The sequence below is a fragment of the Hippopotamus amphibius genome, chromosome 12, assembly GCF_030028045.1.
Source record: "Hippopotamus amphibius kiboko isolate mHipAmp2 chromosome 12, mHipAmp2.hap2, whole genome shotgun sequence".
NCBI lineage: Eukaryota > Metazoa > Chordata > Mammalia > Artiodactyla > Hippopotamidae > Hippopotamus > Hippopotamus amphibius.
Window position 1 is genome coordinate 14,379,738 of NC_080197.1, and position 25,528 is coordinate 14,405,265.

The following is a 25,528-nucleotide window of genomic DNA, read 5'->3' on the forward strand; positions in this document are numbered from 1 at the left end:
GAGAAACTGGAACCCTCATACATTGCTGGTGGAAATGCTACTATGGCTGCTGTGAAAAAGTTTGGCATTTTCTCAAAAAGTTAAATATAGTAGAATTAATGATCCATCAGTTAGTTCCACTCTTGAATATATATCCAAAAGAATTGGAAAGAGGAACTCACACAGGTGTATGTGAATGTGCATAGCAACGCTAGTCACAGTAGCCAAAAGGTGGTTACAAGTCAAATGTCCATCAGTTGATGGATGAAAAAATGTGATATATCCATACAATAGAATATTATTCAGCTATAAAAAGAAAGGTGATTTTGATACCTGCTATACCCTTGATGGACCTTGAAAACATTATGCTACGTGAAATAAGCCAGACAGACACAGAGGATACATACAAGTTACAGAGATGGGGGATGAGTTTCTGTTCAGAGTGTTCTATTCAGGGTGATGAAAAATTATTTTATTTATGTATTTTTTTTTAATTTGTTTTGTTTTTTAACCACAATTTTTAAAAAGCACAGGGAAAGAGGCTTGAGGTGGGGGCATGGAATGGTTCCTCAAAACTAACATCAATAATTAGTACCAGTTACTTTATATTTACTTTAGGCAAGGGAGTTTACTTTATGCTGAGAGCTTTCTGTATATCCTCCCAGTCATTTTTGGAAGGTAGGTTAACTCAGTCCCAGCAAGAGAGCTGATAAGCAGTGAGTCCCAGTACTAATTCGTTTGTCTAATCCCAAAGTCCTATGCCTTACTATGCTTACTTCCTCACAAACAACTGGGTCCTGAATAATTCTCTATATTTGATTTTTGCAGGGTAGGACTTTTAACTGTGCACATTTCTGTAACTTTTCAGGAGAGAAGGCTCTTATGACCGATACCTGCGAATGGATGACTATTGCAGGAGGAAGGATGACTCTTACTTTGACCGTTACAGAGATAGCTTTGATGGACGAGGCCCTCCAGGCCCAGAAAGTCAGTCTCGTGCAAAAGGTAAAGTAGCAGAAACAGTTTATTCTTATCACTGGTAAGACACTTTACAAAAGAAAGAGGAAACTAATAACCAACTGGAAAGGGGCTAATGACTTGGCTGAGCAATTCACAAAAAGAAGAAATACGAACAGCCTATTCATGTGTAGAGAGCATTCAGCTTGAAAATCATTTTTAAAATGCAAAGTAGTACCATCATCTGGTTTAGTCATCTAACAAGAAGAAATAAATATGAATTCCATCAATAAGAAAAGAAATGGACAGAAGATTGGAGCTGAAGAGGTTAAGTGTTTGCTTTTTGCTCATTGACCAAGTAACTATAACTATCTGCATTACGTGTGTAGTATGTGGGGTTTTTTGTTTTATTTATAATTTTTACCTAACAGCATCTACTTTTTAGGTAAAGACAGACATGTTTCTTATTGATAAAAGCCTTGATTTTCTCAGTATATTCAATACATCTTTAAAGATTTTGAAATTGTTTGATACCTGGTCAAGTTGAATTAAGAACCTCATTTTTAATGTGTTACAAAACTTACACTTTACTGCCTGGTTTTTTTGGTTTGTTTGGGGGCTTTTTGGGTTTTTTTTTTTTTTTTTAACTGCCTAATTTTTTTAAAAAACAAATTACAGTTAACTGTCAATAAGCGTCTTAAATAGTTGTCCCCAAGATGAAAATTAGAATAATTTTCAAGTTGGTGAGAGGTTTTCTTTTGGATTTTGGGGGTTTTGGTTTTTTTTCTTAATGACAGTACTCAATGTTGACTAAGATGTGGAGAAATAGCACTAGGTGATCCACCCCTATGAAAGGATAAATTAGTAATAGCCTTTCTAGAGGGCATTTTGGCAGCATGTATCAGATTAAAACAACCATGCCATTTAATCCAGTCATTCCATTTCAATGGATTTATAATAGTAAAAAATAATAATGAGGGTTATTTTTAGGAGGTAGTCTAGAGGATTAATTCAGAGAGAGTATGTGTTATGACCTCTGCCTATAAGTAGTTGAGGATTGAAAATAAGGCCTGTGACTTATTTTTATAGAAAGGCACGGTCCATGTTTCAGTTTTACCTGGTGTCATCCTGCAGAGCGTTTGAAACGTGAGGAACGACGTAGAGAAGAGCTTTATCGTCAATATTTTGAGGAAATCCAGAGACGCTTTGATGCCGAGAGGCCTGTTGATTGTTCTGTGATTGTGGTCAACAAGCAGACTAAGTAAGAACCCTTTGGATATTTTTCCTGAGTGAGGAGAAGGATCAGGGGAGAAATTCAGGCTCCTTCTTGGCAGCTGTACCCACTTAACTTGGGCTGTGTACTCTGGCATTGCTGTACTGTGTTAACCAGAGTTCTTTCAGTTGTAGGTGACAGAAGACCCATTGCAAACTGGCTTAGGCCCAAAGAGAAATTTTTAGTTTGCTTGACTGGCAAGTTCAGGCATGGCCACATCCAGGGTCAGACAGTCATGAAGATTTGCTCACTGTATTGCCTTCACTCTCAGACAAGATTTCTACTTGAAAAGGCAGAACAGCATTGGCTTTAGACATGTATCTTCTTAGCGTAGCAAACCTGTGGGCATAGAGCTGCTCTTTCCCATTGCTTCCACCTGAAGTCCTGGGATTGTTTCTCATTGGATTGCCCTGGCTTACTTTCCCATCCCTGGACTATCACTTTGACCAGCGGTGCTGGGATGCCCTGATTGGCCAGGGCTAGGTCATGTGCCCTCCCCTAGCGCTAAAGGTGGGATTAGCCCTGTGGAACCATGTGGACTGAGTGGGAAAGGCGTTCCTTCCCAAAGGAAAATCAAAGAGGAGAATATATGCTGGTCAGGCAAAGCAGTAGATGCCCCCTTTGTGAGGCTATCCCGAATCTCCAATACTTTGGAAAGCATCTGTCTCTGCATTTGTCAGCCAAGAGCCAGGCTTTCTTTGTGAAGTGCTCTAGCCTTGCAGAGCTGTTAGGTGACCATACTAGCCAAGTTGGAGTTCACAGCACTATTTTACTCTACCTCTGTTTCACATTCTTTCCTTGAAGAAGGAGAGCAGAGATGCAGAAGGGAGTATAGCAGCTTGCAAGTTTGACAGTAGCTATGTTCCCTTTCCCCAGGTGGTTAGTAAATAACTTCATGTATTTTCTAGCAGTTTGAGGTTAAAGAGCTAATTTGAAGGCAGAGACTAGGGAAATAGGTGTTGAGACACCAAGCAGCAGGCAGAGTTCACAGGCTCAGGGCTGCCTTGTGTAGAAATAGATGCTGCTTTAACTTGCAGATAGCTTTTTTTTTTTTTTTTTAACGCATGATAGTAGCTGTCATTTTCTGAGCACCTACTCTGTACTACTCCATGCTAGCCACTTTAAATTATTATTTTAATCTTCACAGTAATCATGTTTCATGTTTATTCATTCATCAAATTTTTTCTATGTATAGCAGGTGGTAGGTCCTGGAGCTGTAATGCTAATAAGCAAACACACATGGCCCCTTCCTCTTGTGAAGCTTATACCCTAGTTGGACAGATGACAAAAATAAATGTATTGGTGATGAGTCCTATAAGAAATATATCAAGGATCTGATTTAGATTGGAGAAAAAGTCAAGGAAATGACATAGGAGCTGAGCCATGTTATTCCTGTCTGGTAAAGAAACTGAGGCTTGTAAGAGGTAAAAGGACTTGCTTAAAGCTTCAATTTTGCAAGTAAATGTTAGGGCTAGGATCCAAGCCTGTCTTTCTAGCATTTAAAACCCATGCCTTTCCCACTGTGTTGTGCAGCCTCTACAAAGACAGGCGTGCTACAAGTCTTAGGTTGCAGGATAGTGTTTAGGAATGACCATCGGACTAGAGAATCAGGAGAAGAACCTGGGTACTAAATACTGGGCTGTTGGCAACTTCACATGTGACCATTCTGAGCCAATATAAAGAGAAGGAATTGGTCTAGATTCTTGGAGCCTGAAGAGGGTTCTAGGAAGGCACTGGTAGAGCTAGGATTTGAAATCTTCATAGGAGCACACACAGCTGGCTGAGGTGCCACAGTGTGCAGATTGGGAGTTGGTCAGGGAGTACTCACCTGGATCCTGTTTTTTCCTGCAGAGATTATGCTGAATCTGTGGGGCGAAAAGTTCGAGACCTGGGCATGGTAGTGGACTTGATCTTCCTCAACACAGAGGTGTCACTGTCACAAGCCTTGGAGGATGTTAGCAGGGGAGGGTCTCCCTTTGCTATTGTCATCACCCAGCAACACCAGATTCACCGCTCCTGTACGGTCAACATCATGTTTGGAACCCCACAAGGTATGGAGGCCCAAGTGAGTCAGAATTCCAGAAGTTGTCACTAGTCCATTAATTTTTTTATGTCTTGCTCAGAGCAGCAGGTTTTAGGTAAGTGTATTGCAGCTCAAATGTGGTAGGGCCCTTTTATAAGTGCCCTGGCAAAGACTTGCATAGTCATTTATTCACCTGATATTGTTCACTGGGCCTGCTGTGTGTGACATTATATTTAGCCCTTAGGTATATACAGTGATGTATCGGCAAATGTTTAACAACCATTTCTGGGGTGGGGGGCGATGTGGTTTATAGTATTTGCTGATTTCCATGGTGTAAATACTCCCACTGTGTTCTGTATCAAGCCACCAACGTGAAGTCACTTCAGGGCAAGTTGGGAAGAGATGCGCACAGTCAGCTCTCACCAGTGAGGGCCAGCTCTGGCACGTACTACACTGCATGCAATAGAGTTCTTGCTTTCACCAAACTTTCTAATGAGGCACAAAGCATAGAACAGGCAATTAGGATACTCTTTGTGTGCTAGAGAAGTGGGTAGAGGGGCTGTGAGAACAGGGAGGAGGCCCTGACCTCCTGGAGGCCCCGGGTAGGTTCTTGAAGTCCTTCCCTGAAGTAGCTTTTAGTCCTTTGCTCCCAGATTGTTGAGACTCAGCCAACTGATGGCCTGTTCATTGCTCTCACAGCATAAACTTTTCCCTTTTCCCACCGCCTGGGGCTATTTGCCTGACCAGTTTCATGCATAAGCATATTGTAGAAGCCGCGCCAGCAGGTCATTAGTCTTTCTGAGGAACAGTCCTCAAGATGCGTGAAGAACATTTATATCAAGTGCTGAGAAGTCTTCTCACAACCCTGTAAATCATGTTGCCCAAGGGTGAAGAGAGGAGGTTATTTAGGGTCACAGTTTGATCTTAATCTATAACCTTTGAACTGATGAATTAAAAAACAGCTCTATCCTGAGGAGCACAGTGGAGAGCCAGGCTTTACAGAAGGGCGTTTTGGACCCCCGTGGCCTACCTCCTGTGGTTATTCTCTACATGGTCTTTTTGAAGCTGTGAGAGACTGTCATGTTTCTTTGGTTTTTACTACACGTCTGTGATCTAAGAATTTCCCCCAAAGAGCTAGTTCTGTACAGGGGTGTCTGTTCCCCACCAAAGAAATCCATTCACCAGTCTTCCCAACCTTCATCCCCCTCCCCTCCCAACCTCTCCCCATCCCCATTCCAAGGCTTTTTGTCACTGAAATGGTTTTCTTGCTCTTTTGAGGTTAGGGAAGGCTTGGTGGAATCCAGCAGGTGGGCACTCAGATCTGTCATGGGAGAAAGTAACTCATGTCATTTCCTCCTACAGAGCATCGCAACATGCCCCAGGCAGACGCCATGGTGCTGGTGGCCAGAAATTATGAGCGCTACAAGAATGAGTGCCGGGAGAAGGAACGCGAGGAGATTGCCAGACAGGCAGCCAAGATGGCTGATGAAGCCATCCTCCAGGAAAGAGAGCGAGGAGGCCCTGAGGAAGGAATGCGCGGGGGGCACCCTCCAGCCATCCAAAGCCTCATCAACCTGCTGGCAGACAATAGGTACCTCACTGCCGAAGAGACTGACAAGATCATCAACTACCTGCGAGAACGGAAGGAGCGGCTTATGAGGAGCAGCACCGACTCTCTGCCTGGTGAGCTACGTGGCAGGGCCGAGGTGAAGTTCTGACTCTGCATTTCTCTAATCCCCAAGCTCTGATGGGAGGGTGGCAGGCCCAGGGCTCTTTGGGGTGGGTAAGGGAAACGAGCCCATCTCTTGGATTCTCCTGTGGGCCATCCATGCTGGTGTAATGATAACAAGATTTGGGTACTGAATTCTGATCCCTCTAGTTAATGTGGTGGTGGGCGGGCTAGTATTGCTGGCTCCCTGGAAACCAAGATGGATGCCCTTTTGTCTTTAAGTAGTTCTCTGGGGGAACAAAGCTGTTTCTGGAAACAGCACATACCATGAGGTGGCCCCTTTGGGAAATTGATGTTATAGTCTGTGTACCGTGTGATTGATGTGATCTGTGATTGTTGTTCTTCCCTGGGCTGCTAAGCCTCCTGCCCATGGAGGGTACTTTTCAACCAGATACCTCCTCCTTCTGTCTTCTAGGCCCGATTTCCCGTCAACCACTCGGGGCGACCTCGGGTGCCTCGCTGAAGACACAGCCAAGCTCCCAACCGCTCCAGAGCGGCCAAGTGCTCCCCTCTGCTACACCCACTCCAGCTGCACCCCCCACCTCCCAGCAAGAGCTTCAGGCCAAAATCCTCAGCCTCTTCAATAGTGGCACGGTTGCGGCCAATAGCAGCTCTGCTTCCCCCTCAGTTGCTGCCGGAAACACCCAGAACCAGAATTTTTCCATAGCGAACAGCCAGCCTCAGCAAAGATCACAGGCCTCTGGCAGTCAGCCTCCAAACATTTTGGGACAGGCAGGATCTGCTCGGAACATGGGTCCCAGGCCTGGGGCTCCTTCCCAAGGGCTCTTTGGCCAGCCTTCCACTCGCCTGGCACCTGCCAGCAACTTAGCTAGCCAGAGGCCCGTGTCTTCCACAGGTATCAACTTTGACAATCCAAGTGTACAGAAGGCTCTGGACACTCTGATCCAGAGTGGCCCTGCTCTCTCCCACCTGGTTAGCCAGACAACAGCACAGGTGGGGCGGCCCCAGGCCCCCATGGGATCGTACCAGAGGCATTACTGAGGCTAAATCTCAACTACCCTCGGTCCCCTCTTCCCCTGGTCTCCCACCTATTGCGTTCTAAATAGAGTTATTTGGAGGATGTTCTCTGCGCCTATCCAGGTCCACATCGAATGTCATAAGTTTCTACCATCTGCTCTCTTCTGCCCAAGGCTGTGTTGCTTATTCCTTCCAGAGTCAGAATTTATACTACATTGGAGGTGTATTTTTGTTGTTGTTGGGGGTTTTTGTTTTGTTTTTTGGTAGAAAATAAATATCTCTGGGGTCATGGGCAGTATAGGTGTCTGGGCTCAGTTTGTATTTTATTTGTCTATGAGCTGAATGTGGGGGTGGGGGAGGAAGAAGCCAAGGCCCAACTGGCTGAATTTGAGGTAGCATTTTCATGTTGGGAGCCACTGCCTTTGTTCATTTTGAACCTACCAGGTTTTTCAGCCTCGCACAGGCTCACCAGAGCTCAAGCTCCTGCCTGCAGCTTCCGTGTAGGGTTGCAGAGCAGCAGGTTGGGCTTGGTGGGCACGGCGTCATCATGCCCCATCCCACGTACGTGGGGTCTGCTTGAGGATTCATAAGCCGGCCGGTCAACAACTGGAGTTGTTGAGGTGTGGCCAGGGCAGCCACTTTTCTGCCTGACCCAGGTTGTTTTCTGGTTTTCTCTTTCTTTTTGGCTTTCATTTTGATGGAAGATCTCCCATGGACTGAATAGCTCCAGTCACCAGCAGTTTAACACAAACTGTGAATCTGGGCCTTAATCACTCTTACCCCCTAACATTTCTGTCAGCCTCTCCCTCACCAGTGGTAGTTTCATGGAGTCGGCTCTGAGAAGGCAGCTCTGGACTCTGGCAGTGAACACCCATTTTTTCAGTGATTGCTTTGGGCGGTTGGCTCAAAAATCAGGCTCTTGTTCTGTTTTCTAAGCAGCAGGAGGTAGGGACCATTTTGATGTCAGACTTTTGGTAGCTGGACATGTTCTTGATATAGGCGGCTCTTCATAACTTTTGATCCAGAGTGAAATTACTAGAGGGAGGGTTTCTGGCTGCTGCTCTAAACGGAGCCAAAGGAAGCTGCCCTCTCCCTAGGGATGGTGTTCATTAGAGCCTTGTGGATCAGTCTCAAGGGGCCCCTGGCAGAGACAAGGGAGAGCAGTGACTTCAGCTGAGTCCCTGCCAGTGGCTGAGTAAACAATGGTTTCAAAAATTCAAGGTCCCCAGATGGCAGCATTTTATGTTCTGACCTGTTTGTGTTATATAGTGTTTTCTTCCTCTTTGAAACTTTTGTGTTGTTAATAAGATGAGATGATTACTTTTTAATTAAAATGAAAAAGTGAAAGGTGTGTTGTCTTTCTTGGGTGTGAATATCCACAGGCCTCTTTGTGGGCATTCCTTCCCAGAGTTTGAAAGTGAGGTTCCCTGGCAACACTGATTGGTTTCGGTCTGCCGTGAGTCTGCCCCCTCTTGTCCTCAACCTGCAGTTAAATCTCTTTTAACCCTAGCTTCTCTTCTTATGCTGCTCACCTCGTTAGATGCCTTAATAACCGTTCAGAGCAAAAGCCTGCTGGTTAATTATAATGCTATGTAAACGTCCTTGTTTGTGGCAGACTTTGTGTGTCAGAGGCTTATCCTCTTATTCTAGAATAGGAAAACAGGACTGTGAGGAGGCTATTTGTGGCCAAAGGCCAGTGGAGAGTGGGGTACTCTCCTGTTTTGATTTTGTCTCAGTTGCCACCCTCTCTCCAGCGTATCATGCAAGGAGTTGGCAGAACCAGAGTCAGGTAGGTGTCCTGGAGAGCATTTAAAAGAGCCCATCAGGAAACTTGGGGTGGGTGTAGTGAAGCGACTGGCACAAAGCCTCCAGTGGGTTAGGGACCAAGATGCTGACTGCTGAGCCTGCCCTAGAAGTGCTCACCATCTCATAGGAGATGTGGGTGCAGTGCCCCTGCTGCCAGTTCCTTTGTCCCCCTAGGACAGCACCCCAGAGCTATCAGTACACAAACTGGACAGCCAGGCCTGGGGGATCAGCCCACCTGACTCTTCTGTCAGTGGTGGTCAATGTTTCTGATTAACAGCCTGGGATCCTCCTGGAGTGCCACCTTTAATACCCCTCTTCCTACCTTATTCTCCCCCTGGAGTGTCCAAACAGCACACCTCAGGCTGTAAAGGGTATAATAAAATTATTTTTATTGCATTTTGTGCAGACGGGAATCTAAAAAATTAATACAGTAAAAGCTGTAAAGCATTAAATGGGAGCATTCAACAATAAAGGAAAGAACCAACCCTCTCCTTTTCATTGGCACAAAGAACACAAGATCAATACTGAGGCAGAATGCGGAATACTGAAACACACTGAAAATTAAAGGCAGGCCTAAGAATAGTAATAAATACTCTTGATTTGGTTTGCAACCTCTCCTATTTACAAGGGTTTTCAACTTCATTGCATTGCCCTGCACATAGATCATCTAAAACAAAAGCAACACTAGTTATCACTACAAGGCTATTGAAATATTGCACTCAGAATAAAAGTCACTTGAATGGACATGAAACATCTAGCTACATGATTATAAAGATAATTTGATGAGTGACGTGTGATAACATTCATAACAAATATTGCACATGTAGTACAGAAAACTTGGGGTCGTGTTGTGGGATGTCTGTTTTCATCAACGGAAACTTTGCTCTTGCCAACCAGACAGTCTGGGCCCAGATAGTGCAACTTTGGTTCCCTAATGGATGTTAATACAGCCCCCTTTCCTTTCTGCCTAGCCCACCACTTCAGCCCCGGAGTGCTCAGGCCCCCAGAAGGCTAGACCCAGCTGTGGTTCTCAGAGGGAGGTCTTTTGGAGGATGGGGGTGGGGAGTGCTGGTGTCTAATACCTCCAACTTCTGATTACTACCTGGAAGAATCTATCCAGCCCCTTGATCAAATTTCAGAGGGGCCTTGACCTAACCAAACCTACCTCCAGCCTCACGTGACCCAGTCTAGATGGCACCAGCTCCAGCTCCGCCTTGGGCTCAAAGGAAAGGAGGTGGTGAGGTCAGGAGTACCCAGTAGCCTCAGCTCTGGGAGGTGGGCGGGATGTCTAACTAGGTGTGACGTTCAGGGCCCTGGGGCTGGAGGTACTGTACCCAGTCCCAGAGGGCGCTGGAATGAGCATGCAGTGCCTGTCCCCCTTAGTAACGTGCCCTGGGGGAAGGGAACCCGGCCAATGCGGTTTCTCTAAAGGTAGAGGGCACCTCCGACCGGGTTGGTGGAGCACAAGCGCCAAGGACTGGTGTTGGAGAAGCCAAAGGCCTTGGGTCCTAAGTTGGAGGAGGGCAGAGAGGCGCTAAAAACAAAGCACATGGCGACTCCAGCCCTCCCCCAAGCCCAAGTGCCTGGGAGACGCAGCTAGAGGCCGCTGCTAGGCAGCGAGTCCCGGCCCTGGGACGCGGAGAAGGCGGCTGGGTCCCCGAGGCCAGAGCTGCCAGACGGGGACAGGAGAGGGAACATCAGGGATAGCGCTGGGGCCTCCCCTGCGGGTCCGGCCCCGAACCCAGTACAGCCCCCTCCTCCCTCACCTCTCTCAGGGAGGAAACTCCGGGGGAGGGGACGCCCTCCAGCTCCCCGATTTCAGTCTTTGGCGAAGAGCCATGGGATGGGGGGAGCAGACGACAAGCCGATTGAGGAGAGACGCCTGCTCCCCCAGCGAAGGCACCGGGGCGGGGCTTCCTCGGCGGGGCGAGGGCCTCTCTCGGTTTCTCTCCCTTGAGGAGCGCCCCTCCCCTATCCTGGCCCCAGCTTGCATAAGAGCCGATGAGAAGGGGCTGCGAGCATCTCTGCAGCCACGGTGGAAGCTCACATCCGCTGGGAGGCGAATCCAGGAAAAGCTGGACATTTGTCTCGCTTCGTCTCCGGAAAGAACTATAGGGAAGGGTCGGAAGCCAAGGGTGCGCGGAAAGGGTGAGGAGGCGTCGAGGAGGTGTCGAGGGACCACGACTCCCGCCTGGGCCTAAAGCACTTTTGCTCTCAAACTCTCGGACGTCAAGGAAAACCCAGCCTCCCGAGGCCTCCGCCTTCCCTTGGCGCCCCCAGCGGGAGAGCTCGACAGTGGCGAGAAGTCCGTTGCGCTTCTAGTCACAGAAATATGGGGACGTTAAAAATACACGCGATGTCTCCTGTACACTATGTATAGGCTCGGCCGGCCCGCGCCAGCGGCCGCGCGAGGAAAGGTGACGCAGACGGCGGAGCGCGGCCTCCCCACCCACGCCCTCGGGGCCGCCGGGGGAGGGGCGCAGAGCGAGGGCGGGGCGGGGCGCGGGAAAAGAGGGAAAGGGCGGCGCGGACTACCGGGGGTCCTCAAAGCCCCAGCTCCGCTCCTCTCCGCGCCTCCTCCCACCTTTATTGCAGCGTCTCCTCCGGCGGGGCCAGGTCGGGCTTAGAAAAAGGGCAGCCGGGGCCGACAGGGCGCCAGTGGGGCGCCCGGGGCTCTGGTCTCCGCGCGGGGCGGCCCTCTCCGAGTCAGCCCCGACCGACGTGGCCTCCGGGCTTCAGGCAGCGGGGAAAGGGGCCAGGGCGCGGGCACAGGGTCTGTGTGTAAACGGTGACAGCGGCGGGGGGCGCGGCGAGGGCTCCGGGGCCGCGGGCCGGACGCGCTCGGGCCCGGGTGGCAGGTCCTGGCTCTCAGGAGTAGATGGTGATGACCTCGCGGCCGCCGCCGCGGACCAGCATCACCCGGTCCAGATGCTCGGTGAGGACCTCGAGGAACTCCATATCTGAGCGCCCGTCAAGGAGAAAGATTGTCCCCTTCCCTCCCGATGGAATCAGGGCGCCACGGGAACGCCGGACTCGCGTCCCTGTCCGCGGTGCTGATTCCGAAGCCGACCCGGCTCAGCTCTTCCTTCCCAGGGCTAGGACCCAAGTCTCCTGATGTCCACCTCCCCCTTCGTCCCAATTTTAAACCCAGGATACAATTTTCGTCACCGTTGCGGTTGCGGGGAGGCCCAGGCATGTTGAGCAAAACAAGCTTGGCATCCCGGGATTTCTTCACGATGACCTCGTTCAGCCGCACGGCGGTGTGCATACGCCGCACGTTGGACTGGTTCCTGCGGGGAGGAAGGGAGGGAGGAGGGCACGTAAGGCTGGGAGAGGGGAGAGTTGGATCCAGTCGCCCTTCCAGCACCCCCACCCCAGCACTGGGCTGCTGGGATCTGGTCCTTGCAAGCCAGGGACCACCAACCCTAGACCTCACCAGGCTGGGCTATTCAGAGACCCCAGAGGTCAGGGGCACCAACTGAGTGTTCATAGTAGAGTGAGAAAAGTAGGGACCCTGGCCAACCTAGGAGGGAATTTAAAAATTCTGAAGCACTTACAAGTTCTCCCACTCCCTTCAGGAAACATAAGAGAAGCAAAGAGAGGAAGAAAAAGAGAGGGGTCAGAAAAAGCAGGAGAAGCTGAGGACTTGAGCCACCATCAACCACCCTGTGTGCAAACTGGTCCTGTTCTCCCAGCCCCCAGGCTTCACCTTCCACTGCCTGCAGCTGACAGTTCTGACCCTTAGCAATCAAGCCCAACCTGAGTCCTCAGATGGGGAAACCAAGACAAAGTCTGGGCTGGGTATTCCAACTACCAGGCCAGGACCCCTTCTGCTCATTTGTTCTGCCATGGGGAGCAAAGACCCATAGGCTCACCCCAGACCCTAGCCCTTAGCCCCCAGGCTCATACGGCTTCATGCTGAAGAAGTCCTTGATGCCCTCGGAGGAGACAGGACTGGGTCCCTTGTTCTTCTCTGCCACCGATTTGTCCTTGGTCCAGGTGAGATGCACTTTCTCTGGATCTGCCTCGCCCTCCCCCTCAGGCTCCTCCCCCGGGGATGGTGAACTGCTAGGGCAGCTGGGAGCACTCTGGTCATGGATCAGCTGCACCTGAGGGATGAAAGTAGGGACAGCATGTGACTCCTTTGGAGGCCAAAGGTTCTGCTCCCACTGGCTGGAGCCAAACCACCCCAGCTTCATACCTCCTCTTCCGGCTTCTCCTCACTGTCACCAGCTGTCTCTTCTGGGACGTTGAGGCGGAGTCGAGTGTTGGCTGGATTCTTTCTCCGGATGGAGCCACGAGACTCATCTGTGATACTCTGGATCTGGGGAGTGACAGAGGTCGGTGCCAGCTCTGCTGGAAATCACTACCCACGCCCTGCAAAGAGCTACCCCCACAGCTGACGTTCAGCTAGGATGTACACTTTCGGGACCTGTACCAGTTGTTAAAATACTGCGATGTTTCCACACCAAATAGCTATTGCCCCACTGACCTGGCCACTCCAACTCCTCTCTAGTACCTCTGACCTCGCCACTGTCCAACAACCAAAGGGTTAACACCTGGCCCAGATGGGCTCTACCTTAGTATTATGGTCCACTGCCAGTTCTGACTGGTCAGTGAGCATGCCATTTCTTAAAATTTTACTGTCACCTACCTCCGAGAGCTCTTCTGTCCCCAGCCCCAGTGTGCCATCACTCATTTTCCCAAGGACCCCACTCCCTGAGGTGGGGCTTTCATCCAAATGCCAGAGGGCTAGTGGTCCCAAATGACCCACACTGGGGAGCTCTTACACTTGTACCACATGAGAGCTCATCATCATTACCCCTGAGAACTCACCATCCTCACCCTAGGAGGTTTGCCCCCAACTCTCATCAACAACTATATCCTGAAATATCCATCTGTTACCCACTCTCTAAGGGTCGATCACATGATCCCTTGTCCCCCACACTGGCAGCCCACACCCCTGAGGAATCATCACCCATACATATTTAGCATCCACTATTCTCCCTTGGGCCCCAGAAGTCACATAGAGAGAGGAAGATCCGTCACCCACGCCAAAGGCCCTCTGTATCCTGGCTGGGAGGCTTGATAGAGGCAGCTGCAGTGTGAATCCCTGCTGCTGGGGAACCCAGTGCCAGGAGATGGCAATGCCAATGTGCCAGGAGTGGGCCATCCCAAACCTGTGCAGACCCAGAGCTGGCAGCAGCTTGAGACTCTCTGAGCCCAACCAGGGCAACCTCACCTCCCGCTCCCGCTCGTTCTTGGTTAAATGCATCTGCTTGAGGATCTGGGAACGCTGCTCCATCACCAATGTCTTCTCGTAGGTGTAAGCTGAGATGTCGCTCTCATGCTGTGTGCAGGTAGGGGTGGGGATGGGGTGGGGGTGGAGCAAGGGAGGAAAGTATGAGCTCTGAGCTCAGGTGCAAGGCCAAGGGAAGGGAAGCAGGCCCCCTTCCTTCTGCCAGCCTAGGGCTTCTCTATCCAATGACCTAGTTTAATCAACAATTGTGGGAGGCAAGGACAAAGCAGACAGTGATTCTCTTTAAAGGCAATGCAGCTCATTCCCTCCTCAGCCAACCATGGGACTAGGCCAATGAATAAGTGAATTAATGAATGAGTGGATTAATTAATTACCTGGGTGAATGGAGAGCGGGAAGAACTTTTAAAAGGAACACAGAGATGAATGAATACATACATGGATGAATGGATGGCTGAGTGAGTGAATAAACACATTAACGGGTATATGGGTGGATTAATGAATACACAGAAGGATGGATAAGTGGATAAATAAGCTCAGGGGAATGGATAGATGAGAGGCTGTAGAGGGTAACTGCTAGGAGCATGGACTCTAGGGCCAGTCTGCCTGGGTTTGAATCCTGGCTCTGCCACTTAGTGTGTGTTTGGGGCAAATTACTTAACCTTTCTGTGCCTCAATTTTCTAACCTGTAAAATGGAAATGATGATAACTGTATCTATTTCATTGATTGCTGTGAGAAGTAATATATATAAAGTGCACAGAACAGTGCCTTACATGGAGTTAGCATTATCAGATATGGCTATTCTTATAAAGGAGAAAAGGGTGGGTAGATGGATGGATGGATGGATGGATAGATGGATGGATGGATGGATGGACTCTCTGGTGAATATGTGAGAGGCTGAAAAGTGGATGGGGGGAAGGCATCCAGCATCACAAGCTGATGGGAGTTGGGTGTCCCCTATTTTGTTCTGGGCCAAGGGGAAAGAAGCCAGGTGGAACTCCAAAACGTCAGAGGTGGCTCCTGGGGACTCACCATCTCCACCACCTCGACCTCGGCAGTGATACGTAAATGGTACAGAAATGTGGTCAAGTCCTTCTTCATCTGGATGCTATTGTCGTCCATCTGGGCCACAGTGAAGATTCGCATCTTGCACTTCCGCCAGACCTGAAGGGGTGAAGGGAACCCAGAAAGGTCCAGCCCAGGTGCAATGTGGAGACACAGGGTCAGAACGTAGACAGAACCCTTTCCCTCACCCTTCCCACCCACCTACCCACACAAACATGCAGCCTCCCAATCCTCTCAGTGGCCACTCCCTACAAAAACACCTCTGCTTAGGAGAGGGTCCCCCCCTAAAGCATCACACGCTTGAGTTAAACATTGCTCTCCTTTATAATTCAAGGACACCTGCAAGGGGAGACACAGTCAGTTCCCCACATCTCAGAGTGAAAGGCGGGGACTGCAGCCCTTTCCCAGGAGCTCTCACGGAGCCCGGCGCCAGTCCGGAGCCCTGGAGCCCCACCCGTGGGCGTGGACACGTGCACGCAGACACGCGCACGCTCGCGCACGCGCACCTTGTGGTGCCGCAGCAGGAAGGGCAGCAGCATGAGCATGCCGCCGTCGTGCACGATCCACCAGACGTCGATGCTGCCCTCGGAGAAGCGCTCGGGGTTCCCGGGAAACATGGAAACGTTCTTGGTGACCAGCAGGGCCAGGTGACCGGCCGTGGTTTCCCGGACCAGCTCTGGAGGAGACCAAGGAGATGGCCAGACGGTAAAACAGGGACCCTGCTCCCCTTCTGGCACCCAGTGCCCCGCCCCGTCCCATCTCGGCCTTGGGCTGAGGAGTCAGAAAACCCCCATCTACCTGGGCTTCATCACTTGTTTGAATTTGGGAGAGCCTCTCTGGGCCTTCGTTTCCCCACCGGTCAAGTGGTAATAACAACACCTGCCCTTTCTGATTAAGAACTTGACCATGCAGGGCTCACTTAATCCTCTCAGCCACCTTCTAACGAGGATCTACCGATAAAGCAGCCTCAGGGTTTCCCAGCTGCGTGACCATCATCTCTCTGTGCCTCAGGTTCACACCAATAAGATACAGCAGTGCCTAGCCCCTCACAGGCCTGCTGAGAGAATCAGAGAAAGCCTGCATTTATGTCTGGCACACAGAACACAGTCTGTGTTAGTTACTGTATTACTTCTTACCCACTACTACCAAGGAATGTGATGCTCAGAGAGGGTGAGGCACTTGTGAACAATCACACAGCGAGGAAGAGCCAGAGGTGAGATTTAGACCTGGGTCTCAGCGACTTCACAGCTGTCGCTTTTCCCACTGCCGTGCACTGTCTTCCTCCCAGGGTTGTGAACCCTGCAGGAGCCAAGACAGTCTCCTTCGCACCTGAGTCCCCGGGCTCCCAGCACAGTGCCTGGCACCTGGCCGGCTTTGGACACCATCACCTGCATGTGCCGAATCTATACTTGTTATGCCTGGGAAATGGTCCCCAGGCCCAAAGAAGAAGAGCCCACCCCCACTCAGCCCTCCCCCACCCCCAGCCCACACAGCTTTACCAATGAAGTTCCTCCACGTCTGATGATCTTCCTTCTGCCTCCAGTTTCGGGGCCAGCCAACGAGCACCGTGTTGTGCTGCAGCCCCCCGAGGCCCCCGGACTGAATCAGATGGGACACACCGTCTCGCAGGTTGGAGGAAATCACTACCTGGCAGAAGCCTTTCACTTTCTCTGCCTCCATCAGGCGCCGGATGGACTGGGGGGAGGGGAGGGGTCAGAAAAGGACCGGCCTCAGGCCTCCCGAGCCCCGCCCGGCCCCTTGCAGCCTCCCTACCTCCCATCTCTCCCCTCTGTCAGCCCCGGCTTCCTAAAGCTCAGCTCTGATCATGTCAGCCTTTGGCACCCCATCACCTGTGGCCCCCATTCCTCACTGCTCAATCAAAGCTCTTCATATTCGGACCCCACACTTCCCACCACCCTGCCGTTGCTCACACAGGCCCCCGGCAAGCTCTCCCCCACCCCCCAGCCCCCCTCCCCCTGTTGTCCATAACAACCTGCCTGGCCCAACTCAACCATCACCATCTTCAGACACCACCCAAACCAGAATGAAACTGGGCTCCCCTGCATAGCCAGACAATATGGTTTTAACAGTTTTTAAAAGTTAGCATAATGGTAAGCATTTCAAAGGCACATTCAATCTGCACAATGAGGGAAGTGTTCTTATTACTCTCACTTTATAGGTAAGGAAATTGAGGCTCAGAGAAATTAAGACCTGCTTCAGGCCATACGGATAATGGATGTTACTGTAGAGGTTCAAGCCAGGGGTCTGACTCCATCCTTCATACTCTTAACCAAGCCTCTGTTGTGAAACAGAAAGGGCTCCTATTTCTACCTCTGCCCCCTCCTGCTTAATTCAGCACGCGGTGGCTGAGAATGTGCTGTGCGCCAGGCTAGGCCCCAAGGGAGACAGAGAGGCACAAGACCAAATCCCAGCCCTCAAGCTGGTCACGGGCCGGTGGGGAAGATAGAACATACACTGAAGGCTCTCAAGCCCACCTCACGTTGACAGGTGCTATGTTAGCATTAATAACTGCGGAGTAACCTTGGGCAAACCACCTCCCTCTATGAGCCTCAGATTTCTCATCTGTCAAATGGGCATCGTGACAGCTACCTTGTTTAGGAAGAGGGAGGATGACATAACATGATGTGAGTAGAGCTTAGTATACAGCCTGAGAGATCATAAATACTCAACACATTCTATTACTCTGCAGTTAATTAACGCTAACGTAGCACCCATCAACCTCAGATGGGTTTGAGAGCCTTCTGTGTATGTTCTGTCTTCCCCAGAAGACCACCTGGAGGGCTGAGATTTGGTCTTCTACCTCTCCATGTCCCCCAGGGCCTAGCCCAGTGCCTGGTACACAGCACATGTGCAGCCACTGCATGTGGAATTTATTTATTTATTTATTTATTTATTGGCACACGGGCTTAGTTGCTCCGTGGCATGTGGGATCTTCCTGGAGCAGGGATCGAACCCATGTCCTCTGCATTGGCAGGCGGATTCTTAACCACTGCGCCACCTAGGAAGCCCCTGCATGTGGAATTAAACTGACCAGTGGAGGCCTCCAGCCCTGGGCCCTGACAGATCAGTGTGAACAGCCCCATGAGGCAGAAACAACAACTGTCACAAGCCATGAGGGGTGCCCCTCCCTGTCTCATCTCACCTCCCTCAGGCCTCCTTTCCTCTCTGCACTTCTAGCCATGGCCCCAAGGGGAGAGAGACCTGAATCACAGACAGAACCCGCTTCCTCTGCCACCCACCGGACACCTGTTAGTGCTGCTCATTGCAGGCCCCGGCCGCCCCAGCCCACACGGGCTCTGTACAGTGTTCTGTGGACGTGGACCCGTGGATGGGAATGACAGCAGGGGAGCCGGAGTCAGGGACTGGGTTCAAATCCTGACTATGCTTCGGTGCCAGCTTTGTGACTTTCAGCAAGCTGCTTTCCCTCTCTGGGCCTCCGTTTCTCCCTGGGTCAAATAGGGATACTCGCCCTGCCGACTCCACGTGGTGTGAGGACCAAAAGAATCCACTCTTGAAAATGCTTTAAAAGATTTGCACTTCGGCAGGAAGAAATCTGAAGAAGTCTGGAATAGGAGTCTAGCAGTTCTAATGTGAGTCTCCATTTTCTGTCCTTAAACGAATGACCTGACTTCTCTAAGCCTCAGTTTCCTTATCCATAAGATGGGCCCTTCCGGCTCTGATCATCTTTGGTTCTGCGAGTTGGAGTCTAAGGAACTCACTCGCTGAGCCCTTGGACTTCTCTTCTAAGGAAGAGGACAGAAAAGCCTGAGCCCCAGTTGATGGCAAAGGTGGTAGGAAGGCAAGTGGAAAGGAGCAAAGACTGTCTTCCTGAGGGCTGCGTCCTTCCCCCTTTCCCCACCAGGGCCTCTACTCACCTCCTCTGCCCGCTGGGCCTGGGGATGGTTGTCCAGAAAGGTGCCCTCAAGGACAGAGCCCACAATGGTCAGGCCTTTCCCTGCCTTGAGCTGGGAGGTCAGCGAGAGCAGCTGTGGATGTACCACATTCTGGTCTTGGTCCACACGCACCAGCACCAGCAGCTGTGGCCTGAAGAGGGTGCAAGGTCACATGACCCACCCACCACCTATGCACCATACACTTATACACCCATATGCCATATACAGGTGAATTCACTCTCCACCCATCCTCCACACTCCCATCCACCTATACACCCACCACCAACCCATCCACCTACACACCCATCCATTTCCTTGAATATCAGCCCATCCAGCCATCTCCCACACATCTATCCATCCATCCACCCACCCATCTCTCCATCTACCTCACTCACTTATGCATCCATCCACCTACCTATCCACCCACCCATCTATTTTATCCTTCAGTTATCTACTCATATCCATGTTAATTTACCTACACATGTATTATTCACTCAATTACCCACACATCCACCTACCGCCATACACTCACACATTCATCTATTCACCCAGCCACCCTCCCATACATATATACACTCAGCCATCTACCCATCTATTTACCTGTTCATCTCCTTATTCGTTTAGCCTCCCCAGCCAGCCAGCCACCCATCAATTTAATAGCATTCTCTAAGCACCTACTCTGGACTAGACCCTGTGCTAAGCATTTGAGGATCCACAGACAAATTATGCAAAGCCTGGGTCTCTGGAAGCCCAGTTTAGTAGACATTAGCAAAGGACAAGCCAACGATGTCCTAGGCTTAGTTCAGAGTCCCAGGCCTTACTCTTAGCAAAATGAACCTGAGGGAGAAGAAGGAGGGACTGGGCTTGCAGAGCAATCAGTTAGAAACCACCCTGGGCTGAAAAGCAGGAGGTGAAGATTTCGGGTCCAGTTCTGCTTCCATGACCCCTGAGACCTTCTCTAGGCCCTGATTGTCACGTGAGTAAAATGGAGAGATTGTTATGAATCTAGAGATTTCTAAGAAGCCCTATAATTCTCAAAGCGGATGATTCCCCCTCTCCCAGAGCAAGTGCTACATGATACTACACTTACCTGTCTGTGCGCGTTGCCTTGTCCACGGAACTGTGAGGTCACTACATCCCCAGAGACCAGAAGGGGGCGGGGCATAGATTATGCGTTCATATATTTTATTTTTTAACAAACGATGGGATGAATGGATGGATGGATAGATGGTCAGGAGACTGGCGTGGCAGGCACGGTTTTGGAGAACACATGTCTGGAGCTCAGCTCAGCCTCGGTGTTGTAGGTGGGAAGGGTTCATATGAGGCTGAACGCCACTCAGCAAAAGCAGAACAAAGCAGGCGGGGAGGGTCAGGCCCTGCTCCCTTCCTCTCCCCCTGCTGAGCCCTCACACTTGTGCCCCCACCGCTCACCTCCAGTTCTTGGTGTGCGGGGGTCCTTCCTCCAGACGTAACAGGGCATAGCGAGCAGCGCTGAGAGACAGACCTCGGATCCCATCGCCCCACTCCTTCTCCGCCCTGGGGGCCAGGAGGGGGGATCGCGAGAGACAGAAAGCCAAGGCGTGTCAGGGAGAACCGTCCACCCTGGAGTGCCCGTCCCAGCACAGAGCTGTCTACCTCAGGCTCAGAAGGGAGGTCGCTCCTGCTGCCTCCACTTCTCAAAGCTTCAGCCCCTCTGCTCCTGTCATGAATCTCCCAATCCCACCCCATCATCCTTTCCCCTCCACTCTAGTGCCATCTTCTCCCACTTCCTGCCTCATCCCCACCCCACCCCCAGCACCATCACCCCTCTCTCCTCCTCACCCCCTCCTATCCCTCCGTCTCACCCAGCCCTCCCCACTTCCCATGCTTACCCGCGGTACTCGATGTACTTGTAGATGAGCCCAGCAATGAGCATGGCCACCAGGGCATAATACCAGGAGCAGATGAACATGAGGGCCAGGCAGAGGCTCATGCCCAGGAACGAGAGTGTCCTGGACAGTGGGAGGGAGACCCGGCCTCTGAGTCCTGGCGGGACTGTCACTGGTGCTGGGGCTCAGACAGCAAGAGTTAGATGGGGCGGGGCCTGGGCAAGCCCTGAGAGGCTACAGCCAGGTCTAGGGGAACTCACACTATCACCATCATCTCCATGAGCACCCCGGGGACATGGGGCCTTCTGGATGAATGAGCACCACAGACAGGGCACCACCCCTTGCCCCACCCAACTCCTAAGTCACCACACTGCCCTGTCCCAGTGCCTTAGACCCTGCCAGACCACCCTGCCAGGTGGGTTCTGAGACAGGGATCTCTGGGGATAGTTGGAGGCAAGATCTCCCAGGAGGAATGTGACTCCAGGAAGAGGCGACTGGCACAGCAGGAGCACTGAGATGGGAGGCAGGCAGCCTGGGTTCTGGCCCAGGTGTGCCATAGTCTTGGTGGGTGGCCTTGGGCCGGTCCCTTTCCCTATTGGAGCCTCCGTTTCCTTCTGGTAGAACAAGCACCATCATTGCTGCCCTGTCTGCCCCACAGGCCTTTTGTGAGGATAAAGAGCCATCCAGCAAAGTGATCAGAAGTCTAGCCCAACCTGAGGAGCATCCTCTGTGCACCGAGCACTGCAGTGCTCCCAAGGGCCTATGAGGTAGGTGCAGTTATTGTCCCATTACATAGCTGAGGAAACTGAGGTTTCCTCATTGAGACTGGAAGGTGTCGAGCACTATTGACAGGAGAGGGACTCTAGCTGAGACTGTTTATACTCTGTTATGTTATTGCTTGTGATTATAAGGAGACCTTTTCCAGGACTTTTCTCATGCTAGCTGGGCTACAGAAGCTGGAGCTTGGGATCCTGAGACCTGGAGGGGATGAGGAGGAGATGAGAGGATGGTCCTGTGGGGCGGGGAGGGGGAACAGGCACCCACCAGTGGTAATAGCGAAAGCGTGGCCGCCAGTTGGGCGTCCTCAGTAGCGTCTGTACTGCACAGGCCAGGTTCACAAACATGTAGCACATCAGGAAGAACCTAGAACACAGAAAGGCCCCGGGAGAGACAAAGATGCAAGGGGAGGCAGTGACAGAAACACAGGGAGAAAAAGGGGGGAAAGGAGAAAAAAACCGGGGAGATGGCCGAATCATGTTCTGGTGCTTAGGAAGAGGTTCAAAGGCCAAATCCCCTTACAACATGCCCTGATGCATGTGGGGATGAATCTCTGTATAGCAAAGGACAGGTTTCTGTGACAGTGGGGTTGTTAAAGTGTTTGGGTGGGCTGTCCAGGCTCACAGCTGGAGGATCCAGGTGGAGAGACCCCCAGAGCTGATGGGAGGGCAAGAAGCCAACACGCACATAGAGAGGATGGGGGCAACTTCGTCCAGGGATGCAATGAGGATGCCAATCTCGCAGATGCAGGCAGTGAGGAGCAAGGCCCACGTTGGCTCTCCGTTGGCTTTGCCATGGCCGAAAACCTGAGGACAGAGCAACCAACCATCACAGGGGCCTGTGACCTTAAGGACTTCTTGTCTCTCTCCTACAGTCTTGGGGACCAGTACAGTAGAGGCAGGGAGAGGATGCTGTATCTCTCATCCTTTAAAAGTACCCAAGGGGATGCCAGGTTTTTGCTGTATCTTGCCCACCCTGACATTGGTACCCCAGTGCAGTGAAGTTCAAATGATCCCTGAAGGGAGAAAGGAGGAGACAGATGGAAGAGGAGCTACAGGGGGCCAGTGAGGAGCCATGACTGAGTCTTTTTTTTTTTTAAGCACCACAGAGAGCACCCTTCTCTTTACTTGTGCTTTAGCTGCCTCCTGAGCCCCTGCCCAATCACGAGGCCAAAGGAGGGCCATTCATTTTTCCCCTAAGAGCAGACAACCCAGCCCAAAGAGATGGCCCTGATATTGCACCAAATCCCAGATAAGGCACAGCCCATTCTCCTTAGTGGCAGCACAGAGCAGCAGGGCCCAGAAGGCAGTTCAAGGCTTGCCATGGCCCCTGCTCACTGCGTGGCCACTCTGGGCAGGGGCCTGGCTGCCTGGTGCAGGAGGTGGACTGTTGTCCCCACACCCTGCCCCCCGCTGACCTGCAGGAAGGGCACTATGCCGTCTCGGGAGATGGCCTGCAGCAGGCGTGGGGCCCCCGTGAGGCTCTGCAGCCCAGCCCCACAGGTGGAGAAGAAGGATCCGATGACAATAACCCAGGGGGACGGCCAGGCCAGGGTGCCCACCACCAGGTTGCCATTCACAGCTTCGCCAAACCTGGAATGAAGCAGCAAAGGGACAGGAGATGCTGGGTGAGCAATGCCACCTGGATTTCCAAGGTCTCCCATGCCAACTGCAGGACCAACTGTCTGTCCACCACAGGGCTAGGCTGTGCAGGGACCAAGGGACAGACAACGCCCCTGATGACCTGGGCACTTTCTCTCTGTGTGACCTCGGGCAAGACGTTCAACCTCTCTGTGCCTCAGCCGTGAAGTGAGGATCATTATAAACCTAACTCATATGATTGGTGGGAGGAATAAGGAGAAAACATATGCAAAATGCTTCGCACAGCGCCTGGTACGTGGTACTAATAGTGACTCTTTTTTTATTGAGGTAGAGTTGATATACAAGATTATATAAGTTTCAGGTGTACAACATAGTGATTCACAATTTTTAAAACTTGTATTCCATTTACAGTTATTATAAAATATTCGCCATATCCCCTGTGCTGAACAGTATATCCTTGTGGCTTATTTTGTACGTAGTAGTTTGTACCTTTTAATCCCCTACCCTTATCTTGCCCCTCCCCCCCGACAGTGATTCTAGTACATGGTCAATTATATAATGTCATCCTGGGCAGTCACCTTAAACTATTAGAACCTCAGTGTCTGCATCTAAAAAAATGGGGGTTCTGGCCTCATCCTGTAGTGATGGTATGTGGTGTGAGGATCAAGAAAAGCATTTTCTAACAATGACACTCTCTTCAAATGGAAGACGCTGCCTCAGTAGGTAGAGAGAGCCCTGTCCCTGCAGTGTGCAAGCAGAGGTGCTCTCAAATGGGCCGTTGCTGAAGGATTTCAAGAATCAGGTGAAGGGTTATCCTGAGTACCTGCTGAATCCCTTGCAGTCTTGTGGGAGGTCTAGGATGAAATGAAGTGAGATAAATGGAGGTTAAGGTGCCCTAAAAGCTGACAGGTGTAATATATGCAAATTGCCCATTTGGCCAGGTCACCTCCCTGCTTAAAATCCTTCAGGGTTTCCCCCATGTTTGATAAAATAAAGCTCCAATTTCCTGGTGCCAAAACCCAGGCCTTCAGGACCAACCCTAGCCTAGGTCTCCAGCCTCATGTCTCCACTTCCTGGAAGCCAGAATGGCGCCTCGGAAACTGACTTCTGTGACAGGAGCTCCTATTTCACCCTGCTGATTGTGTATGCACACACCCTCCAGAAGTGTGTGCTCCAGAAGCTCTGAATGCTTATGCTGTAGGCACCCATACATGTGTGTACGTGAACACATGCACATACACGTGCACACACAGCTCTTCATCTCCTCTACCTTTGTCCATGTTGTTCCTACTGCCTGGAGTGCCCTTCCCCCTCCTGTGCTAGGTAGTCTCTACCACTCAGCTTGTAAAGCAGGAAGGAGAAATGAGAAAGTGTGTGTAAGGCACTTCCAGCAGCATCTCCTCTTCCCCGACCCTCTGGGACTGGATCGCAACCTCCAAAGCCCCCAGGCTTTGCCTTATCGCCACCCCTACCGCTCTGCATTTCAAGTCTGTTGACAGGTATGGTGACATCTCCAAAGAGCTCCTTCAGAACAAAAATCATTAGTTATTTATCTTTGTTATTTATCCCCCCCAAACCGTGAACAGTAACTAACACATAGACATCCAGGAAATAGTAAAAGAATTAGATTTTAAGGAAAAAGGAAAGGAAAGTATCATTAAAGGAAATCAGATACCACACATGCTTCTCGAGCTGGAGCGACAAGAAAAAGATGAATTATAAGAAAGTGAGTCGACAAGCAAGCCCTGTGGCCTCCCTCCCACAAGGTCCCTTGCCCAGGTTTCAACTCCCCTGCCAGGCCTGTTTCCCAGAACCCGGCCCCCCGTGCCCACCCCACCCCACCCAGAACAGCATCCTCCCTGATCCCCTTACTTACTTGTCACGAAGGACAACCCCCTCGATGCATGCCCCAAACAGAACAACGGAGCTGATGTCTGCAGCAGAGGATGAAGAAAAATTCCCAGCGTGGTGTTCTCCTTCCTCCCCACCCCTCCTGAGCCAGCCAGGTGAGGCAGCAGCTTCAGAAGCCCTCCATCTAGCCCTCCCCACCCACGGTGGTCCCAGCCCAGCAGTGAAGGATACAGACAGCGGAGGTGGTGGCAATGGCCAGGATGGTGCCAGTGGGAATTGACTTCTGGGCATCCCGCAGGTCCCCAGAGCGGTTAGAACCAGCCATGATCCCTGTGAACAGAGGAGCAGCTAGGACAGGAGCCACGGGAGACCAGACAGACTGGGAAGAAAGGACATCGGCCTCAGAGTCAGGAAGCCGGGGATCTAGTCCTGGTCCACTGACTCAAATG

General features: G+C 51.2%; 2 protein-coding genes across 8 annotated transcripts in view; one reads left to right on the forward strand and one right to left on the reverse strand.

Annotated features, from left to right (window-relative positions):
• The window catches only part of NCOA5 (nuclear receptor coactivator 5), a 30,087-nt gene extending 20,951 nt beyond the window's left edge, over nt 1-9,136 (forward strand). For 3 of the 6 annotated variants that reach the window (XM_057701677.1, XM_057701680.1, XM_057701679.1), the window contains 5 exons: nt 848-984; nt 2,026-2,197; nt 4,061-4,260; nt 5,595-5,915; nt 6,377-9,136. In XM_057701677.1, the coding sequence (XP_057557660.1) occupies nt 848-984; nt 2,026-2,197; nt 4,061-4,260; nt 5,595-5,915; nt 6,377-6,963 (1,417 nt within the window). In that variant the 3' untranslated portion in view covers nt 6,964-9,136. Of the gene's footprint in view, nt 1-847; nt 985-2,025; nt 2,198-4,060; nt 4,261-5,594; nt 5,939-6,376 lie in introns of all 6 variants that reach the window. The other 3 variants (XM_057701681.1, XM_057701683.1, XM_057701678.1) reach the window with 2 other exon arrangements.
• Nucleotides 9,118-25,528, reverse strand: part of SLC12A5 (solute carrier family 12 member 5) — a 37,142-nt gene continuing 20,731 nt past the window's right edge. The window contains exons 10-26 of one of the 2 annotated variants that reach the window (XM_057701676.1): nt 25,311-25,409; nt 25,105-25,162; nt 23,045-23,219; nt 22,315-22,433; nt 21,895-21,993; nt 20,854-20,973; nt 20,414-20,518; nt 18,965-19,133; nt 16,568-16,763; nt 15,575-15,744; nt 15,036-15,167; nt 13,988-14,095; nt 12,947-13,069; nt 12,655-12,854; nt 12,303-12,317; nt 11,902-12,035; nt 9,118-11,705 (exon numbers count right to left, since the gene is read on the reverse strand). In XM_057701676.1, the coding sequence (XP_057557659.1) occupies nt 11,614-11,705; nt 11,902-12,035; nt 12,303-12,317; nt 12,655-12,854; nt 12,947-13,069; nt 13,988-14,095; nt 15,036-15,167; nt 15,575-15,744; nt 16,568-16,763; nt 18,965-19,133; nt 20,414-20,518; nt 20,854-20,973; nt 21,895-21,993; nt 22,315-22,433; nt 23,045-23,219; nt 25,105-25,162; nt 25,311-25,409 (2,114 nt within the window). In that variant the 3' untranslated portion in view covers nt 9,118-11,613. The remainder of the gene's footprint in view (nt 11,706-11,901; nt 12,036-12,302; nt 12,318-12,654; nt 12,855-12,946; nt 13,070-13,987; nt 14,096-15,035; nt 15,168-15,574; nt 15,745-16,567; nt 16,764-18,964; nt 19,134-20,413; nt 20,519-20,853; nt 20,974-21,894; nt 21,994-22,314; nt 22,434-23,044; nt 23,220-25,104; nt 25,163-25,310; nt 25,410-25,528) is intronic. The other variant, XM_057701675.1, reaches the window with a different exon arrangement.